Consider the following 19,942-nt stretch of genomic DNA (forward strand, 5'->3'; position numbering starts at 1 on the left):
GGCCAGTTCTGTGGCTTCCCAATTGGTAGGGGCCTCAGCTATGTCCAGCTCTGCGCGCCACCTTCCCTAGGAGGTCGTACAGTTGTGCCCTGCACTGTCAACACAACCACGCAATGGCCCTGGACGCACTCTTATCCCCAGGATCCAACCAGCATCCTCAGTCTGGTCAGAGGGAAGAAGGAGGGATGAAAAAGGTAGAGGCACAGGCGTGTGCCAGCGTTCTCTTCTGCAAGGTCCCCATTAGCGGCCATGTGGTACTTACCTCCCACTCACCACACCCCAGTCAAGTTGTCATACTTAATTGCAGAGAAGCCTAAGAATGTACTAAAGCTTCTGGATGGCTACATACCCAATAAATAGTCAGTTATTTTGCGAGAATAGCAGAACGGATTGGGACCTTTGGAGCCTCTGCTTCAGCCTGCCATCACCTTAACTTGAGAATGACCCTGCCGTCCTAATTTTCTTATTGGTAGTTTTTGGGTCAGTGTTTTGTTTTCAGTTTTCTTATCTGTGGATATTTTAGAATGACCTTCCTTTTGTTCTGAGAAAAGAAGTAAAGTCCATTTTAAATTAGATTCACTCATAGTTGGATTTGCTTCCAACACTCTTTGTCTCTTTTGACTGGAAATGAAAGCATAGGTGTGAATGAGAAGGAAGGAAATCTGGCCATGTGTAGCAACATGGATGGACCTTGAGGGTGTTATGCTGAGCGAAATAAGTCAGGCAGAGAAGGACAAATACCATATGTTTGCACGTATAGNAGGTGTGAAGTATCTGGAAGATGATGAGAATCAAATTGCAAAGATGAAAACAAGAATGTAATTTGTTTCAGAACAAAGACAACAAAGACCTTTTTAATTTCCTACAAATGTCTTTGCCTTTTGTCTAAGAAAGCAAGGTCCACCTTTTTGAACAAATTAGCTAATTGTTCTATACATGCTTACTTTGTACAGGTATTGTGCTAAATATGTCTTGGTTATTGCCTCTTTATTTTTCATTCCATTTCCATGAAATGGAGTCTAATATTATCCCCACTTTACAAATGTGGAAATGAAGCACAGAGACATTGAGTAATTTGTCCCGTATTGCGCGGCTTATCAGTGACAGAGGCAGAGTCAAAGCCAAGGCATTCTGACTTGAGCAAGCAAGCGCTTAATCTCTGTGAAGATGGATGGAATTGCTCACAGCCTGAAGTCTGAAATGGAACCTCAGCATAGCATAATAAGACCCTGGCAGATGCTTTTGAATAAATGTCTCCTATTTGCTTCTCTCCTTTTTGAATCGAGACTATATTTGCTCCTTAGAAATAAAAGCCTTTTCAGATTCGTGGAGCTCTTCATGTTCTAATATTGTAAAAGACATGTGAAATTGATCAGCTCCCCCAAACCTAGTTTGGGTTGTATTCTTAAGTTTATTTCTTTAGTTTGAGAGAGTGAGACAGAGAAAGAGCAAGCCGGGGAGGGGCAGAGAGAAGGAGAGACAGAACCTCATGTTTCTGACAGCTGACAGCACAGACCCAGACACAGAGCTCACAAACTGTGAGATCATAAGCTAAGCTGAGATTAAAAGTGGGACACATAACCTACCAGGCCACCCAGGTGCCCCGAAATACTTCGTTTGTAATTTTATATCATTTTTATAATGCAAAAATATGAACACTTTCCCAATGATTCTTCATGCAGCTGTAGCTATGCTTTATATTATCAGATGATATAATTATGTGATTATCATTATTATCATAGATATGTACACTGGAGGTTTTGTTAGGCATTGAGTACTATGCACTGAGAACTTCTTTCTCCTCACTAAGATCCCCAAACTGTTCGTGCCACCACTTTATTACTACTATTACTAGTCTCACTGCATCTATATACAATTTATCATTTGCTAGGCAGGTTGTATATGTTACCTTCATTAAACTTCACAACAGCCTGATGTCATTACCTTCATTTTATAGATGAAGAAACTAATATTTAAAATAATTAAGTAAGTAAGCCCTGTCCAGTAACAGGGCTAGATTAATACAGAAGTGAGATTGCAGTCTAGGAAGCCCACTGTCAAAACCTATACATCTATTCCCTACACTCTACTGCCCTTGAATCTGAAGTAAGCCTACTTAGAAAAGTCAGTGATAGCAAAGCAGAAATGTTACACCTGGTACAGCCTGAACAGCAAGCTAGCTCTAAACCATGCAAAATGGAAACCATATCATGTACACATGATATGGCGAGATAAAATCATATCAGTAGATAATCAGATAAAATAGTTACGGGAATGCCATGTTAAAACTAGGTAAGAAAGAATTGACAATACATCACTTTTTTTGTTGTTGTTGTTTAATTTTAACAGGCTCCATTTCCTATTCTGCAAAGGAGAAATTTGGAGCAGCTGATTCCTAAATTTCTTTGACAGTGACATTCTGTGCAGTCTTTATAAGCCCTTTATTGTAAACCCGTGTTCCTTCATGGAACCCAATTTAGGATTTATAAACAAAATGATCCTAAACACATTGCCTTTATTGAATTATTGAATGAATAAAGCACAAATTCATGAGCTATTTCCATAACAGATGATTTGTGATTTTTTTTTGGAAAGAGTAGGATAGCCATAACTCATTGTAAAGAAAGTCTTCAGTAATATTTCTTCCATATACCAGTTATAAAGCACATAACTAGAAGACACTTTCAGAAAAGGAGGAAAATGACAGCTTCATAATAGGTTGGCCATATTGCTGGCTAGCCAGGAAGGTTGTTACTTATTTTTAAGTTTTAAAGGAATTTTTGTAAACCTGTAAACCCACCACTGTATGGTTACCAATAAAATCCAGTACACAGACTGTAAATGTCCCTCCCCCCCACCCCCCCCCCTTTTGGGAAGAGAATTGGCCACTGATAGAGGAAAAGTCAGAGGTTTGTTTTATTTTTCAAACACTCTTGTCTTTCTACCCGTCCTGATGATGATATCATTTTGTATGTCATGATTCCCAAAATTAAACTCTGCCAGTCCTAGGATCTTTAAGTCCCGCTCTGATTAAATGATAATAATTACCCACTAGCCTCTTTCCCATCACAGCCTCGCTCTCCACCCTGGGTTTAGAACACAGGTGGTGTTAATGAAGGGTTGCAAGGGTGTCTACTCAGACAGATGGATGGACTTGATATTTAAACCCATTATATGTACACTTGCGCATCGACCTTTACATGGGTCCCCTCCCCTGGAATTTAAGACAACAGCATAGGCTTTGTGATTCCCGTTTGCCCTTTCAGAGCATTGTTCACACCACAAATAAGTAACTCCCCCAGACTTAAATTGTCTGGGTGGTAACCTCCCCCTTTAGCTTTAGATACAGCAGGCAAATACTCATTGACAAAGAACAAGATACAGTCTCATCCTTTTCTCCTCCCTCCTCCAAGAAGCTCACTCAGCTCCTGCAGGTGGTTTGAGTTCAGAATCTAGTTCCTTCCTCCTGAAAACAATGTGTGCACCTTCCAAAGATTTAAGCTTCACAAACTTAATCCCGGAGAGAGAAATACGTTTCTAAAGTAAAATTAGTAAATATCAATTGAGAATCATTGCTACATAAATATTAAACTGGAAATAAGGGAACATTGCTAATTTCCACCAATGTATTTTCCAGTGAGGAGACAACACTATCATACACACACACAGGTATAAATTATCCGATTTTCCTGGTATAACTGTCGACTTCAGCTAATAGATCTTGATTTAAGTGCCGGCAGTATAATGTATATCAGTGTTTCCCAAACATCAGTATCTGAACCATCTGGAGTGGTCAGAAAGCTACAGATTCTCAGGCCAAGTCTCCGGAGTGTTCTGATGTTATTGCCCAACTGATTATGATGGGGTCCAGGATCAAGACTTAGTGTTCTACACTGATTTCGGTGATTCAAGGCTCATTTGGATCAAATCTAGATGTCCATAGACAATTATTTAAATTTATTCAAATTATTGTGATCAGATGTTGGACTAACATAGAGTAAACTGTCACTCTGACACCATGGAATTAAATAGATCAAACATGTTACATTTTGCCATTTCCTACTGTTATTAAGATGGCTGTAGTTTAGTGCTGAGTTAAATTAGTACAGAGTAAGTCAGAGGTAACACTAATTACTGTACTACATTGACACTGAGAAAAAATAACCTAATAGAAATCAATTAATCAAGAATAAATGTCTGATTCTTCTGATAAAAATTTTGCCAATGTTTTGCTAAGTAATTCTGAGAAAATGATTTACCCTCTTCAATCTCAGTGATCTCTGAAGATGAAGTTGATTATAAATGCCATCTGTTTCTTAGGAATAACATGAAGATTAGACATTGTAAGAAACTTGGATATCCCAAATCTGTTAGATCAATACAAAGTGCCTTTTTCATTTTCCCTTGGAAACTGGACATTGTATTATTGGGTTATGTACTGGAGAAATGCTGTGAGATGCAGTATTCCTGAAGGGATGAGAGACAGTGAAAACTGAAATTTGAAGGGAAAATAATCTCTTCAAGAACTTTATATTGGGATATCAAAGAACTGAACAAATCAGGAGTCCTAATGCTTTAGACCTCTAATTGGGAGAATACTAATGGCCAAAGGATTTTGATATTTTCATTTCAATTGCCTGGAAAGAAAATTAAATGTTGTGTTTTCCAAAATCCTCTTTTAGACCCAATCATACCAAAAGACAAAGAAAGATTAAGGAACAAAGAAATACGTACTGCTGATGCCCCTGATTGTTTTAATTCTAGCAAAGATAATAGCTGTAATTCTCTCGCTCTCGCTCTCGCTCTCGCTCTCACTCTCGATCTCTCTTCCCATCTTTTGAGGTTTGAATATCTGTCAGCCTGTGACACCTTTTTCCCTGTGTAACTCCTTCAAAGCAGCATTTCCCTGGCTTTAAATTTAGTCTTTAATAAAACCCTCCTGTCTCTCCCTGACACATTCTTCTTCCATATCTGTCTCTCTCTTGCGCACAAATATTGCTTCTGATCTCTTTCTAAACTAAGATACAGATCTTTGTGTTCACAATGTCTCTTAAGTCTTTATAATAAATATTTACAGCGCACTGGGTGCATTCCTTTGGCAATACATTGCTTCTGAACCAGCACTTAGAATTCTTCTACAGTTCCAAAGGGATTCCAAGTGACATTAATTAAGGTGTGAAATTGCTTCATGTTAATTGCTGACACCCTTCCATGATCTGCTATTAAGACAATTAAATATCTTTAATGGTACATTAACTAACAGAGCAATCTAACCTTTCCACTTCTTAGAAATTACAGAGGGCCAAGGAAAATTCAATTAAATTGGTAGTAATAAGAAGATTAGTCATATTTCATTCTTCTTTGATAGAAACTGGTATATGATGGGGGTTCTTTATAGAGTGTCATTTATGAACTTTTTCAGAAACTAGAGTTTATTGCTTCCATTTGGAAACAGAATTTGTCAGCAGCAACTACAATTGCCTTCCATACAGGTTTTCCAAACTCACTTATAGAACAATATTGACCCTCAAAGATTTCCACCTGGTTCTCCCATAATTACAACAACTCTCACTTTTTAAATGATCTTCAGGAATCCAGCAGTAATATAAGTAATAATTAGTAGCAACTGTACTGCTTTATATTCCATTTGTGTGCTTGCTGTTATTTTCAACACGCTTCCTTAACCACAGTATCAATTGATAGTCACTAACGCTTTGAGAGTATGCAGACTAAGCTTATCATCCCAATTTTAAACATGAGGAAACTGAGGTATAAGAGAGGTTAACTACTCGCCCAGGTCCGTAGAGTTAGAAAGAGGCAAAACTATGACCAGAGCTGTTATCTTTACAGAGACCGCCAGAGGAGCCACTAAGCTGCTGCAGGCTTGACCAATTATAACGTACAGCCAATAGTGACTTGACAAGAGTGATTTCCATGGTGTAGCAGGATAAGTCTAATTAAAGGGGATTCAGGTTATCACAGGAGGTAAAAAAAAGAAGAAGGTAATATCAGATCACACTTTGGAGGTGCTCTGCTGGAAAAGAGGAGCAGAGAAATGGGAAGCAGTGGCTGGAGAGAAACATGCGAGCCACTGGGCGGGAGGCGGGGGGTTGTTTGCTTGTTTGTTTGAAGCCATTGCACCATATGCATAGATTGGTGGGAACAAGTGAGGAGTGACTTTGGGCATTAGAGGAGAGATGGTCACTGAGTAACACTGACCAAAGTGGGTGGGCTCCAGCACGGAAGTGGCAAGTAGGGGGCTGGATTTAGGCAGGTGCACGGAAGGGTCAAGCTCTGAAACTAGCAGGGAGCCACAACACGTGTGAGCAGATACATGCAGATGGTCTTTTTCATGGTGGGAATACGGACACTTTCTCTTCAGCTTCTCTTCGCGAAGTGAAATGCAAAACAAGGTTGTTTGCTGATAATAAGGGAAGGAAAGAAGGAAGGGAAACGTGAAGGAAAGAGAGGGAGAGGAAGGAGAGAGAGAGAGAGAGAGAGACAAGACAAGAAAAGAAGACAGGTTTATTTCCTGAGTCTGAGGAGAGTTTGAGGAGTTAAGTGAAAGGATGTAGTCACCTGGGAAGAATGGGAGAGGAAATTGGCAAGAGAAATGCAGTCGTGTTCCAGGAAGTGCTGAGCAGCCTCATGAGGATTGGGATCAAGATTCTGACTTGAGTCCAGTCAGGAAAGTTTTATGTTTTTTGTTTTGTTTCCAGACACATTAAACTATCTGACTATAAGCTTAGAGCAGAAGCCCTGGAGTTAATCACACATGAATTTTAATGCTGATTCTGCCATATAGTGTCCTGCACCACTTCCAACAAACTACCCTTTCTGTTCCTCAGTTTCCTCAGTTGCAAAGGTAATCAATAAAAGTATCTATCTTTTGGATCATTTAAAATAACCATAGTGTATATAAAGTGCGGATATATAGTAAGAACTCAATTAATATTAGCTATGATTGTGAGGACACTGCTTAGGAGGAGAGGGCTCCCTGGATGCACCTGCACCTGGTTTACTACAGTTCTCTGATTTATAAATAATAGCAACTTTTGAGATTCCACTTTTTTTCATACTTTTAAGAAAGGCATTATTTTGGTTTGTTTTCCAAGAAAAGCTTGTAATGGATATAAATGTGACTCTTGAATGCTAAAAATTACAAACAGGGAATCTGAGCTAATATGATGGCAAAGAACCCTTCCATATTTCTGATGACTGCATTTGCAACAAAGGTACCATGAAAAGAATATAATAGAAAAGTAGTAATTGTAAAGCCTGCCCTGGAAATACTTATCCTTAATCTTATAAAGAGGAGATATGTTTTATTTTTGACAAGGTTTCAGTGCTCCCTGATATATATTAGATCACTCTCTTTTTTAAGAGCACAATCTTGCATGTAAAAGTAAAGCAAAAAAGAAATACAGCTAATACCGTGTATTATTCTAAAGTTGGTAGCTTATGGTCTTGTTATGACCAAGTGTAGCACTTCATTTATGACTGTAGAAAGGCATGCAGTCTTTCTACAGAATGCCTTTCTACAGAAATACAGCCAGTGCATCTGGGGTGGCTGTGACAATGACAGCCTTCACCATGCCAAGTCACAACGTGACATCACACAGGTGTGATCTGCTCACATTAACGAGTTGAACTGGGGATTTCCAGTGATTGCTGTGTCTTAAAGTAATGCACGATATGGGCTGTGCTCTTAGAAACTTTGCGTGTCCTTGTGTGTGCACATGAGGAAGGATATTCTCTCCCCCGAATCCCTCCACCTCATTTTTACTCTGATAGCTGCAGAGAATCCTTCTGTTTCAGTGTACTGTGGATCAAGAAGAGCCAAAACATGAATAAAAGGAGACATCCAGAAGAAGGGGGAGGGGTGGTGAGGAGGGGAAGAAAGAAATTGAAACATACATCAAAATAGAGGGAAAAGAGAAAAAAAAAAATCTGAAGAAAGTGTCCTAAAGAACCAAACAGAAATGCTTCCCTTTTCAGAATATTATCTCCTTTCACCATGTATCCAAAACTATTTTCATACCACATGTGTTAGAAGAATAATGATATGTATCTCAAAAGCATCCTATGGGATAAAAAGGAGCAAGTATTTTTTTTTTCCTGTTTTAAAGAAGAGAGAGGGCAAGGAATGCAATCAAGAACCAACCAGAAGGGCCAGGTGAACCAGAAGCAGTGCTGTTAATCAGGCATGGTATCATCAGGACACTGAACATTCTTGATGGATATTGAAACATGGTTGAAAAAATAGTGTGACCTGAAATCAGAAAGAAACACAGTTGGAAATCAGTTCCATGCCAAGTGGTAGCCATTAAATCATACCCACTGAAAATAAAATCTGTATCACAAGTGATATTCACAGAGTCATGGATGAGACGTGGTTAGATTGTAACATCTCAAGTTGCCTAAATCAGAGAACTTGTGTTCAGCTGTTAAATGGGCAGTGGAACTGAATCTGAGTTTCTGACAGTTGTGATTGGGGAACTGGGAAAACAAGAAATACAGGGAGTTGGATTTTTTCGTTTGCTTGTTTCAGTGTATTCCTGGTCCGGAAATTATTCCTCACCAAAAGAGTAGCTGAAGTGGGCCTAATACATGCAACAGACAGGAAGAACCTATTCAAGAACAAAGAGATTTTTTTTTAAATTTTTTAAATGTTTTATTTATTTCTAGGAGAGAGAGAGACAGCATGAGCAGGGGAGGGTCAGAGAGAGAGGGAGATACAGACTCTGAAACAGGCTCCAGGCTCTGAGCTGGCAGTCAGCACAGAGCCTGACATGGGGCTCGAACCCACGAACCGTGAGATCATGACCTGAGTGAAAGCCAGACGCTCAACCGACTAAGCCACCTGGGCGCCCCAAGAACAAAGAGATTTTTAAAACATTGTAGAGCCTCCGAAAGCCAAACAAATCTATTCCTAATGAAATAATAGCTTATCGTAATAGAAAGGGATAGAAAAGCATCCCCCCTTAAATATCATTGTACACTCAAATAATGCAAATTAAGAGATCAGAGGTCATACAATTACTAATAATGACCTGATTATCAGGACAAGAAAAACTTAATCTTACATAATACAGGGGTGATTTAAGAAGCACAATTCGGCAGTTGTACAATGTATAGAAATGTTTGAAAATCAGAAACTAGGCAGTTTCCTATACATGCTTCTTTAAGATTTTCCACAATAGGGGCACCTGGATGGTTCCATTGGTTGGGCGTCCAACTTTTCATTTCAGCTCAGGTCATGGTTTTACAGCTCATGAGTTTGAGCCCCATGTCAGGCTCTGTGCTGACAGCACAGGGCCTCCTTGGGATTCCCTCTCTCTCTCTCTCTCTCTCTCTCTCGGCTCCTTCCCTTCCCCCCTTTCTCTCTCTCAAAATAAAAAACTTAAAACATATTTTTAAATAAAAAATAAAGATTTCCCACAGTTGCTTAGTAGTATATGATTGGCAATGAATACCAGAACTCCAAATTCTAGTACTAGTCGCTGTATAAAATTGATTAATTTTTTATTGTAAAGTATATGTGATGTTCATATATGGGGTTAGTGATTCTTGATTTATTGTCTGTTGTTTGTTTAGTCTTCTTAAGCACTATGTTAAGCTCCCCAGAAAACAAAAGGATAACCCTTCTTAAAATGTTTGTTAGCTTGATCAAGTGAACCCCACCTTTCAACTGCGATCAAAATAATGATACTTGGAGTATATCAGATCTTGTGCATGTTATATAAGCAGCCGGTCTCTCATGTAATGGTGCTTCAGCTAGGTTTATTGCAAAGAGCTTACAATTGTGTTTGCAAGATATCAGAACTCATGAAAGCTTCAGATGCTGCCAACCATTTCTTACAGAACCTGTGCAGTAAGATGCAGTTTGATTGATTCTTTCTGACTAATCTGACTGGCTGTATTCATGTCATGTAAACATAGTTAGACATTTTTCCAGATAATGAGATTGAATAGATTTTTCTCTATATACTCCTGTATTTGATGGACATATATTTTTTAACCCTTCATTCACTACCAAATTGAGGTTGATAGATATCAGGATCATGGTTTAAATCTAGCTTGGAATTCAGGAGTTCTGACACAAGTTAGCCTTGCCAGGCTTACCCCTTCCTACCTCTCTGTTTACCCCATTCTTCACCCAGTCACTTTTTCTTATATTACCTGCAGTGCATTTCCTCACTCTTCTTCGGTAGCCTGGCCATCTCTCTAACTCCTCTGCATCCTTCAAGGCTAAAGCAACATCAAATAGCTATTGTGATGTCCTAATTTCCCTTCAGCTCTCTACTCTGCCTCTGAACACCCGTGATTTGTGTGCATGTCTGTGCTCTCCTTCTTCGCCCGGAGGTCCACGAGGGAAGGAACCAAGAGGTCATTTCTTACAGGTGCCAAGGAATCTAGCCGAGTGCTCGGCACAAATTAAATGTGCACCTGTGCATCAGTAAATGAGCAAATCAGTGCTTGCACAAATGCATCTTTGGAGATTTGTTCACAAAAGAGTAACTGAAATTGGAGGAGAGAAAATAAAATGAAAAGTCCATATTGAATGAAAGTGATACAACATTAGTTAAGCCAAGTAAAAAGGGTCAGTAAGTGTTTTGTGACCCAGATCATCCTACCAAAGGCATCCAAGATACTCTGCACCTACCAAGTCTACATAGGAACCTCAGGTCCAGTCGAGTCAGAAAGTTTTCTCCACCGTCTTCCCGTTGTTTAGTCATTTAGAGTGTTAGTTCCAGTCAGGACAACCGTAGAGAACAACAAACTCTTCTCAGATCGAACTGTAACAGAAATATCTTGTGAACTATATATGTAATTTAAAATTTTCTGATACTCACATTTAAAAAATAAAAACCAGAATGTGCTATACATTTTAATAATATATTCAACCCAAAATATCCAAAATATTATCTATTCAAATGTAATCACTTTAATACATTACATAGACAACTCTATGCTTAATTTTTTGAGAAATCACAGTATCAGTTTCCATAGTGGCTGTACATTTTATGTCCCCACCAGCAATGTGGAATGTTTTCAGTTTCTTCACATACTCACCAACACTGGTTATTTTGTTTTTGGTTTTGGTTTTGTTTTTTATATCAGCCATCCTATTACATAGGGTCATCCTATAGTAGCATTTGTTTTCCTTAACATTTTTGGATGTCATTAGGAATATTTAGTAGAAGAAAGGCCAACTTGGACCTCAATTAATATATGGATATAATTTAAACAGTCTGATCTAAGAGAATATTCTGTTCCATTATTTTTTTTTTTTTTTTGATGAATTGCTCTTCTGCTTTTACTAAGAAGAAGACTAGGATTTTGAAGCCTTGTGTTCTCATCCTGGCTTTGTTGCTACACACCATCTGATGTTAGGAAAGTTGCTTAGTTTCTTTTATATTTACAAAAAATAATTTCTCACTTTATTCATGAGGTTAATATGACTATCGAATGAGTTAGTCAATTTAAAATGGCTTTGAAAAATCTTGAATAACAGACGTATTTAAGGGATTAAAAGTTTATTTACAAGATTACCATTGTGGTTATATTATACATCAAGGTGATTGGGTTTTACATTTTGCACATATAATGCACCTCATAGAACACTTATACCTTCTGTTGTCTTCTTGTATTCTGTGTCGTCTTTTTATTGTGTGCCATTTAGAATAGCAGAGTATTGATACAACTATCAAAGGAAGTTATATTACTGAGGAGAGATGTTTTGTCCTCTCTTTGCTTTCTAATTGGGTCATGGTTTTAAAATTACATTTTCATTGAAAAATTTGATTGAGGTTTGTACCCCTTGATTTGTCAGCTTTTTGAGGTAGACGGTATTACCGACACCCCAGAGCTTATAAATAATAATGACAATTAAAGCCCAAGAAACTAATCTCTTTGTTTGACAAAGTTTTTGCTCTCTTTGTTTATATTTGCATGCAATTCCTAGATTGACCTAAGTTTGTTTTCTTTAAAGAAATAATTCTTTCTGTAAGCAGAAATATAGAAATTCAAATATTTGATTTACTGAAAGGGGATTTTCAGCAAACTGGGAAACTCACGTTTTACTCTTCATTTCAAATGAAGATATATGAGCTAGTTTTTTCAAAACCCAGAATTTTATTTTTTCCATTTAATGGAATATTGGAAAATTAGTGAGTGAATGGGCCTGGAAGGGAAGCACGTGATGTGCTCTGCTACGGTTCTAATGAGTTTTCTTTTTGAAACACTGAAAATTTTCAGATGCTAATTTTTTAAAAAAGCCTCTTTAAGGACTTATACCAGGATGCGCAGCTGCGTTTAGTTATTGGAAAAGTTATCTGCAGTGGTAATTGTAATGGCAACATTTCATATTGTCATAACTGAAGTATTTTATGTATGAGTGAGAAAAAGAAAAAAAAAGATCAAAAGTAAAAAATAATGCCCTGGGAAGAATCTAGAACATAAGGAAACTAAAAAATAAGTAGTAAAATAATAAATTTAGCTATAAAAATTATTTAAAAAATATATTGTTTAAATCAGAAATGACATATTTGGGGTACCTGGGTGGCTCATTCCATTAAGCATTTGACTTCAGCTCAGGTCATGATCTCATGATTCCCAACCGAGTTTGAGCCCCGTGGAGGGCTCTGTGTTGACAGCTCAGAGCCTGGAGCCTGTTTCAGATTCTGTGTCTCCCTCTCTGTCTGCCCCTCCCCCACTCATACTCTGTCTCTCTTTCAAAAATAAATAAACATTTTAAAAAATTAAAAAAGAAAAAGAAGTAACATTCTTCATGTACCTCTAAATTGGAGTTTAAGAAGTTTGCAGGTCAAAATCTATTGTGTATATATATATTTTTTAATATAATTTTTGTCATTCTTTGAGACTCTGATTTAGCAGCTTGTAGTCAGTCCTGTGGTTGCACTGGTTTTTATAGCCGACTAACAAAATAGGGAAAACTGTTTTTATGGAATCATATGAATAGCTTTCTGATGGAATCACTTCATTACTTCTGAGTTCCCTGTGCACTTACGAGTTATAAATAAATAGCTATATTTGCATATATAAAAGTATGCTTTAATTTTGGAGATTTTTGACACTTGCCCCATAACCGAAATATCGGTAAGAGGAATTAGAAGATTTCAATAAGATCTTCCATATGGATCTTTTGTCTTTTGGAAAAGAAAACAGAAACTGAAATTATCTAATGGCATCATCTGAAAATTACAGAATCAATTATGCTGAACTCATTTCCTCTGTGCAACTTTGCTACTTAAGCCAGAGGTCTTTTGGGATGGGGAGCCACTTAGTGCAATAATCAAAATACTTTAAAAGGTCCCTTAAAATACATATGTAAAATATATATAAATGTAATAATTTTGCACAATATATTTAGCAAACGTAGTTTATATATCCTTTTTGTATTACCCAAAGCATGGTTCAGTTGTCCAAAATCAGTATCACCTGGGAGCTTATTAAAAATGTAGAGGGGCCCCTGGGTGGCTCAGTCAGTTAAGCGTCTGACTCTTGGTTTCGGCTCAGGTCACATCTCACGGTTCCTGGGTTTGAGCCCCATATCACTGAAAAACTTTCAGCACAGAGCCTGCTTGGGATTCTCCCTCTCTGCCTCTCCCCTGCTTGTACTCTCTCTCTCTCAGAATAAATTGTAAAACATGAAGAATCTCAAGTCCACGAAAACCTGTATCAAAATCTGCATTTTAACAATATCCTTGGATGTTTCAAAAGCACATTAACGTTTAAGGAACTCTACCACTGAGATGTGGGGAAAAAACCTCTCTCCTCATCCCTGACTAGTGTAAAGAGACTATTTCTTGTGTCTTAACTCTCTTAATCTAGTTTTGAATTTAGAATACATTTAGCCAAAAAAACAAAAATCATCACTGTGTTCTCTGAAATCTGTTATTCAAAATTCTCATGAAGAGATCAGCTCCTTCATTCTCTTAAATATCTTTGGATGCTTCCTATATTCCCAACATTTAATCCTCATAAAAATTCAGGTTTTCAGTGATGAAAATGTGTCCATGTTGACAGAGCTAGCGAATGACTGAGTAGGGATGTGGGCCCAGGCAGTGTGGCTCCCAAACTGGTTCTCTTAATCACCGCTTGGCATTTGGTCAGGCATAACCATGCTCAGGTCTCCTGCATCAGAGCAAAGCCCAAGGGAGGAGGCTATTCGATTGGCAATAACATTCAGATTGCCAAAGCATTGCAGTGATGGTTTAATGGAGGGAGGTACTTAATCCTTTGTTCCTAAATCAAGGATAAAAATAATTCCTGATATTTGAATGAAATATTTCATATGCTTGTATATAATCACATGTGTCTATTTCACAACAATATGATGAATATTTTAATGTACTCAATATGATGATAGATCCTGTCTTACAAGAATAAGAACTGTATTCTTATGCATTGAAAAAAAAATACTCTTTTTATGCAATAATCTAGCAACAGCCATGATAATTCACAGATGACTAAGCTTTAGAGCCAGACAAAACAATAGAGGAGAGAGGAAGTGTTTTATGTAGATGGGAACTAAAATTTCACAGTTGCATATTCAAACCTGGAGCAATTGGGAAAATGGCGTTTTTTTTTTTTTTTCTTTGCCCTCCCTCCTATTATCATCTCTTATATAGGGTGCCCTGAAAATTGGCGATAAGTATTTCAATTTGACATAACAATGTCATATTTCTCGTAGTAGGGTAAAGATTAGGAGCATATATATAAGGATTTTTTCCCTATGCAAACTAGATTGCAAACTAAGGACTAAAAGAATATCTATTTCTATCCTTTTAATGTTATAGTTGTAATGTCTCCTGTAACACTAGATGAAAATCCCATTATTTAGGTTAGCAGACAGGTAACACTCAAGCCTTATCTGTAAGAGAACAGAAACCACTCTATGCCCGCAGTTCAAGAAGACTTAAAAGGTCATGACCAATAAAACTAGAAGGCCTTTTATATCCACTAAATATGTTATCCAGTTGAAACTAGTTTTAACACAGAAGGGAAGAGCTCGTGGTGAGAGTGAGAATATGGTGAAATCAAATTTGAGATGTTAATGGAGGCCAAATTGATGTCCACTATTTTCATAAGTAATTGATGTGATTTTGCTTTTCAGTGTGTATGTACAGAGAGCCATCGCTACATGAAATTGGAGAAAAACAAGGGCGTTCGAGGAAAAGTTCTGGAACACCAACCATGAATGGAGGCAAAGTCGTGAATCAAGATTCAACATAGCTGAGAACTCTTCCCTTTGTCCCTCTCCTATCCTTTTCCTTTCCCCCCTCCCCTTTACCCATTTCCTTCCAATAAGTCACCCAAGGAGAGGAAAATAAAATGGCAACCCAGGACCTAGTGACTAAGATTCTGCACTCAAAATCTTCCTTTGTGTAGGACAAAGAAATTGAACCAAAGCTTGCCTGTTGCAATGTGGTAGAAAATGCACATGCACAAATATTAGCACATATACAATCAAGGGAAAAAATAAATCAAGACACCACAACATTGTGTTGTTATTAATAAAAGGCTAATTATAATGAAGACATAGCTATAATAAATGTGAAATAAAGTTATTATCTTAAAGACAAGGGTTTTGGAGAATTGAACTTACAAATCAATGTAATACCCTAAATAACTTAAACTTTGGATAATGCTGTGATGTGTGCTTTGTTTTGAATTTTAATTTTCTTTGGATGTCTGGAATTGACACATAATTACATACTGTCTCCAGGATTCTTTTTTTACCATGATATTGAACATGTACAAATTATAGATTCTTCTAACACCTGTATGGTATAAGCCAGGAATCATTTAAAAGCTTAAAACTTTATTCTTGAAGTTGTTACTTAAAATTGTTTCATGCAAAGGATAGACTTCAGTTGTATTTAATGGTATTAGCTGATATCATTCCTTCATAAAAATGAATTTCAGATTCACCTATTTTTATCAAAGAAATTAATCTAGGATATCATTTTTTTTAGTCATTTAGAAAAAAAATGTGTTCTAAGGTTGAAATAACTTTTGGGAATTCTGTGTCATTGACATGCCTGGGAAGTGATGAATAAGTTATATGCTCTTATCATTTGGTCTTATTTTTTTACATTGTGCACACGTTTGAGAATAGAGGTGCATGTCTAGCTGTGTTGGAGAGTTTTGTACCATCTCTTGCAGCAGGAAAGAAAGAAAAGGAGTTTTGCATAAGGAATAAGTCCTAGGAAATTGGTCAAAGCAAATTGTATTTGCCTTTGAACCTTACTAGAGTCTTATGTATGTAACATTTTCCAAACTTCACCAAGAGATTGGGAGGCATGGCTGTGAAATTCCTAACTTAATATCTTATGAAGCCAGTGGCTTGCTTGTTGCTGTATATCCTTGTTAATTAGCCTAGTTGACAATAAGTCTGTCTCCTAGAACAACAGAAAGGAACTTGATACGCTGAATTTTCAAGGGGCATAGAGAAATAATATGGAATTAACAGCTATGGTTCCAACACACAGGATTGTGTGAGCTTAAAGTACTCGAAAGGAAAAAAAAAAGAACTCAGTGTAAGGACTGGCAAATGAATAATTAGGAATACTAAAGTATTAGAAAAATATTAGGGAAGAAATGAATACTATACGATCGCGTTGGAAAAAAATAGATCTACGTAGTCCTACTAATCAGGAATGGTATAAAGACATCCAAATTAAAACAAAACAGGATGTTTAAAAATGTATGCAGAGTTATGGATATTATCAATGAGAAGACTTAGCATGTTACTTCTCCTATAGCTCTACTGTCCAGCATGTATTGTTCCAAATATGATTCCCTAAAATATATACACTTTGCAGAAGCTCTAGGCCTTCACTTAAATGACCTTGCCATTGGTTGCTGTATTCTTTCAAAGTCAATGTAGTTCCCCTCACTCTACACAATCATTATTCTTTAATAGTGGTTTGTGTCCTTCACCAAGTACTTAATTTATGTTATCAGGAGGTTAGCAGCAAATGAAATGGAGGAATTTGCCTTATCGGTTGTAAAGAATAAACGTTCTGCATCTAGGCACCTCGGTAAGGATTTTGAACACACCTTTGCAAAAGATATTTGTTTAACAAAATATTTTGAAAGTAACAAATAAAGACATTTAAATTAAAAAAAAAAAAAAAGAATGTTGCTCTTCTAGGAAAAGAACACCCTTGTAAAAAAATTACAAATCTGGTTGTATTTCTCCTTGTCGCTCTGGATTCAACTTGCTTTCAAACACATCTGTCACTTCTAGGACTAAACAAATCCCAAGCACAAAGCCTTGTTTTCTTTGAAAAAATTCGGAAAGAAGCTTCCACAAAATTGGTCACAGGCTCATTTAACATGAAATGACTTGAGCTTTCATGGTGATACACACACACACACACACACACACACACACCACAAACTCATCAGTAACACAATTGCCAGTTTCACAAATTTTCAGTTACAAATTACACCAATGATCCATGACAATATATTTAATCTGGTTAAATATTATGAAAAATATGATGGCGATATGAACTGCAACACAAATCCCCCCTCTACTTCTAATGGCTGCCCATCATTTATCACCTAGATTCGTGTTTGTCTTCTTCCTCATAGCAGTTAAGAAGCAGGAGTCTAACCACCCAGTTTCTATATTGTTTTTTTATTTCCATATCATTTAAGCAAATGTTGACCACAGTAACTGTTCAGAAATTAGTGTTGCCTTATTTACAATTAATTTTGAAGAATTAACTGGAAAGCTCATCTTTCTTTTACATATTAACTTTGACAAAACCTGTAGTTGCTTAACTGCTGCTTACTCTTTAAGCACATACAACCTTTAACAGAAAAAGCCAGTATTCACTGTCTAGGTTTTTTAAAAAAATGATGAAATATAAACACATAATTATTCCACTTCCAAAAATATGAGCCAGTTTAAATGATTTGTTTTTCAGGTTTCTTCCAAGTAAAATAATGCTTTCCTTTGATTTTTATCATTCCAATTTCTGGGTCTCAATTCATTCATCTCTTAAATTCCTATAAGTCAAATAAGCTCTTTTTTTAATCCATTGGGATAATCTCAGGAAAAATACAACTTTCAGTAAAGCTTTGTAATTGACTATGTACATATAAGTTAAGGTGTGTTTATTCCAAGAGTCCTCATTGTAACATGTTTCAAATCAGTGGGCTTAAGAATGAAAACAAAACTTATGAGAATCTCAAAATAGTCCTTTGGTCACTATACTCTACTTGACTTTTAAGCTAGGAGTTTGAGGTAGAGAAACAAAATGGTGCTGACGTCCCATTTGCTAATTCAGAGACTTGTGCTTCAGGAAACTAGAGGACAGCAAGCCAACTTATTCTTGATCACAGTAAGAGTCTGGGTTTTGAATTTTACATATGAATTTCATAGCACATTTTTAGCCACTATGGATTGGCGCAATAAAGAGACATCAATTTGATGTAAATTGTGATGCTTTATGGGCCTCATTTTAATCCAGATAGCTTTTATAGAAGAATTCTTCAATTTAAGAAATAACACTGTTCTAGACAGATATTGGATGGATGGATGGTGGCCCCGTGGTGCCACTAGCAAGAGATGAGAATATTGTAACAAAAGTAAAGGATGAAGAATGGCTTGTCATGTACTGGAAAGTCTGAAGGTCCTAATTAGGGACCACCAATTTCTTGGCAAAGAAGCATGACTACATCAACAGTAATTTTTTTAAACATGGACCCAGAAATAGCAAATCTACTATTTTACCTTCATGGCTTAGTCTACAAGGCCTTGCTATGAGAAGGTTTTCCATGATGTTACTTAATTTCGTCTGTACAAGGTAAAACACACTCAAACATAAAAATTCCCTGCTCATTGTAATATCATAAAAGGCTGAGATTATTTCTCTTTCATAATATTGTAAATAGCATTTTTTAAATCAGAGTCACATTTAAAACAGTGGATTGTTCTACAAATATATATGTGTATATATACATATGCTTCTGAAATAAGGATATATAGAGTTTTTATTTGATTTGTGTTCTTTAGTCACAGCTAATCAAAAAATAAAGAGGTTTGAATGCAAAACTTTATATACAAATGTATATTTCTAATGGTAATATAAATTGCCACTTTATAATAAAAAAAGGAACTGATGGAAATAATCATCAAAGCACATGCACCTTCAGAACTTAAGTGATTCTGAATTCCTTCTTTGATGTAGAAGTATTTTTTTTATTTTTAAAAAGTTATCTTAAAAATTTACGATCCTGATCCAGATTCCATGATAAGTCACAGCAGAGTGAAAAGTTATGTTTGAGGGCAGGAAAAGGATGCTAAATGCAGATCTTTATTTTTCAGGATTTTTCCTTGACGCCCAAGTTAAAAATTTAATATTTAAAATCTAAATTAAGTGAAAATTGCTAATGTTCAGAGATGATATACTAAGCTTCAGTAACAGAAGCAAAAATATATTTAACATACAATAGCTTTAAAATAATGTCATAACAAAAATTGCATCAGTAGAGTTTTATTAGTTGGAAAGAATGAGTTAATGTTTCTTTGTCTTTGCTCCAAGCACAACTTAAAGACAGTGGCATTCATTTTACTTAAAGTTGTTTAAAAGTCCAAAATATACTCCCATGAATAGAATTGGTAATAGCTCCATTACAAGGTTAAATGTTACAGTTTCAAGAAATTATTGACACTGAAATGTTTAATAAACATGTTGTATGAGAAAACTGAACAAATTAATGTTTCATTTTTGCATTAAAGCACAGATTATTCAAATCATTGTTTTTTGAGATCAGATTTGTAAAATGTTTATATATCACAACCTTCCTGAAGTAAAAAGCAATTAAAATCTTGAGATGCTCATGCATGTAGACAAAATACTTGCAGTTTTTTTTTTTTTTAACATTAAACTTCTTT

General features: G+C 36.4%; 1 protein-coding gene across 3 annotated transcripts in view; it reads left to right on the top strand.

Moving 5' to 3' along the window:
• The window catches only part of FGF12 (fibroblast growth factor 12), a 571,216-nt gene extending 551,324 nt beyond the window's left edge, over nucleotides 1–19,892 (top strand). For all 3 annotated transcript variants that reach the window (XM_077754376.1, XM_077754375.1, XM_077754374.1), the window contains exon 5: nucleotides 15,143–19,892. In XM_077754376.1, the coding sequence (XP_077610502.1) occupies nucleotides 15,143–15,261 (119 nt within the window). In that variant the 3' untranslated portion in view covers nucleotides 15,262–19,892. The remainder of the gene's footprint in view (nucleotides 1–15,142) is intronic.
• Nucleotides 19,893–19,942: the final 50 nt, after the last annotated feature.

Source organism: Crocuta crocuta, unplaced genomic scaffold, assembly GCF_008692635.1.
Source record: "Crocuta crocuta isolate KB4526 unplaced genomic scaffold, BGI_CrCroc_1.0 scaffold70, whole genome shotgun sequence".
Taxonomy (NCBI): domain Eukaryota; kingdom Metazoa; phylum Chordata; class Mammalia; order Carnivora; family Hyaenidae; genus Crocuta; species Crocuta crocuta.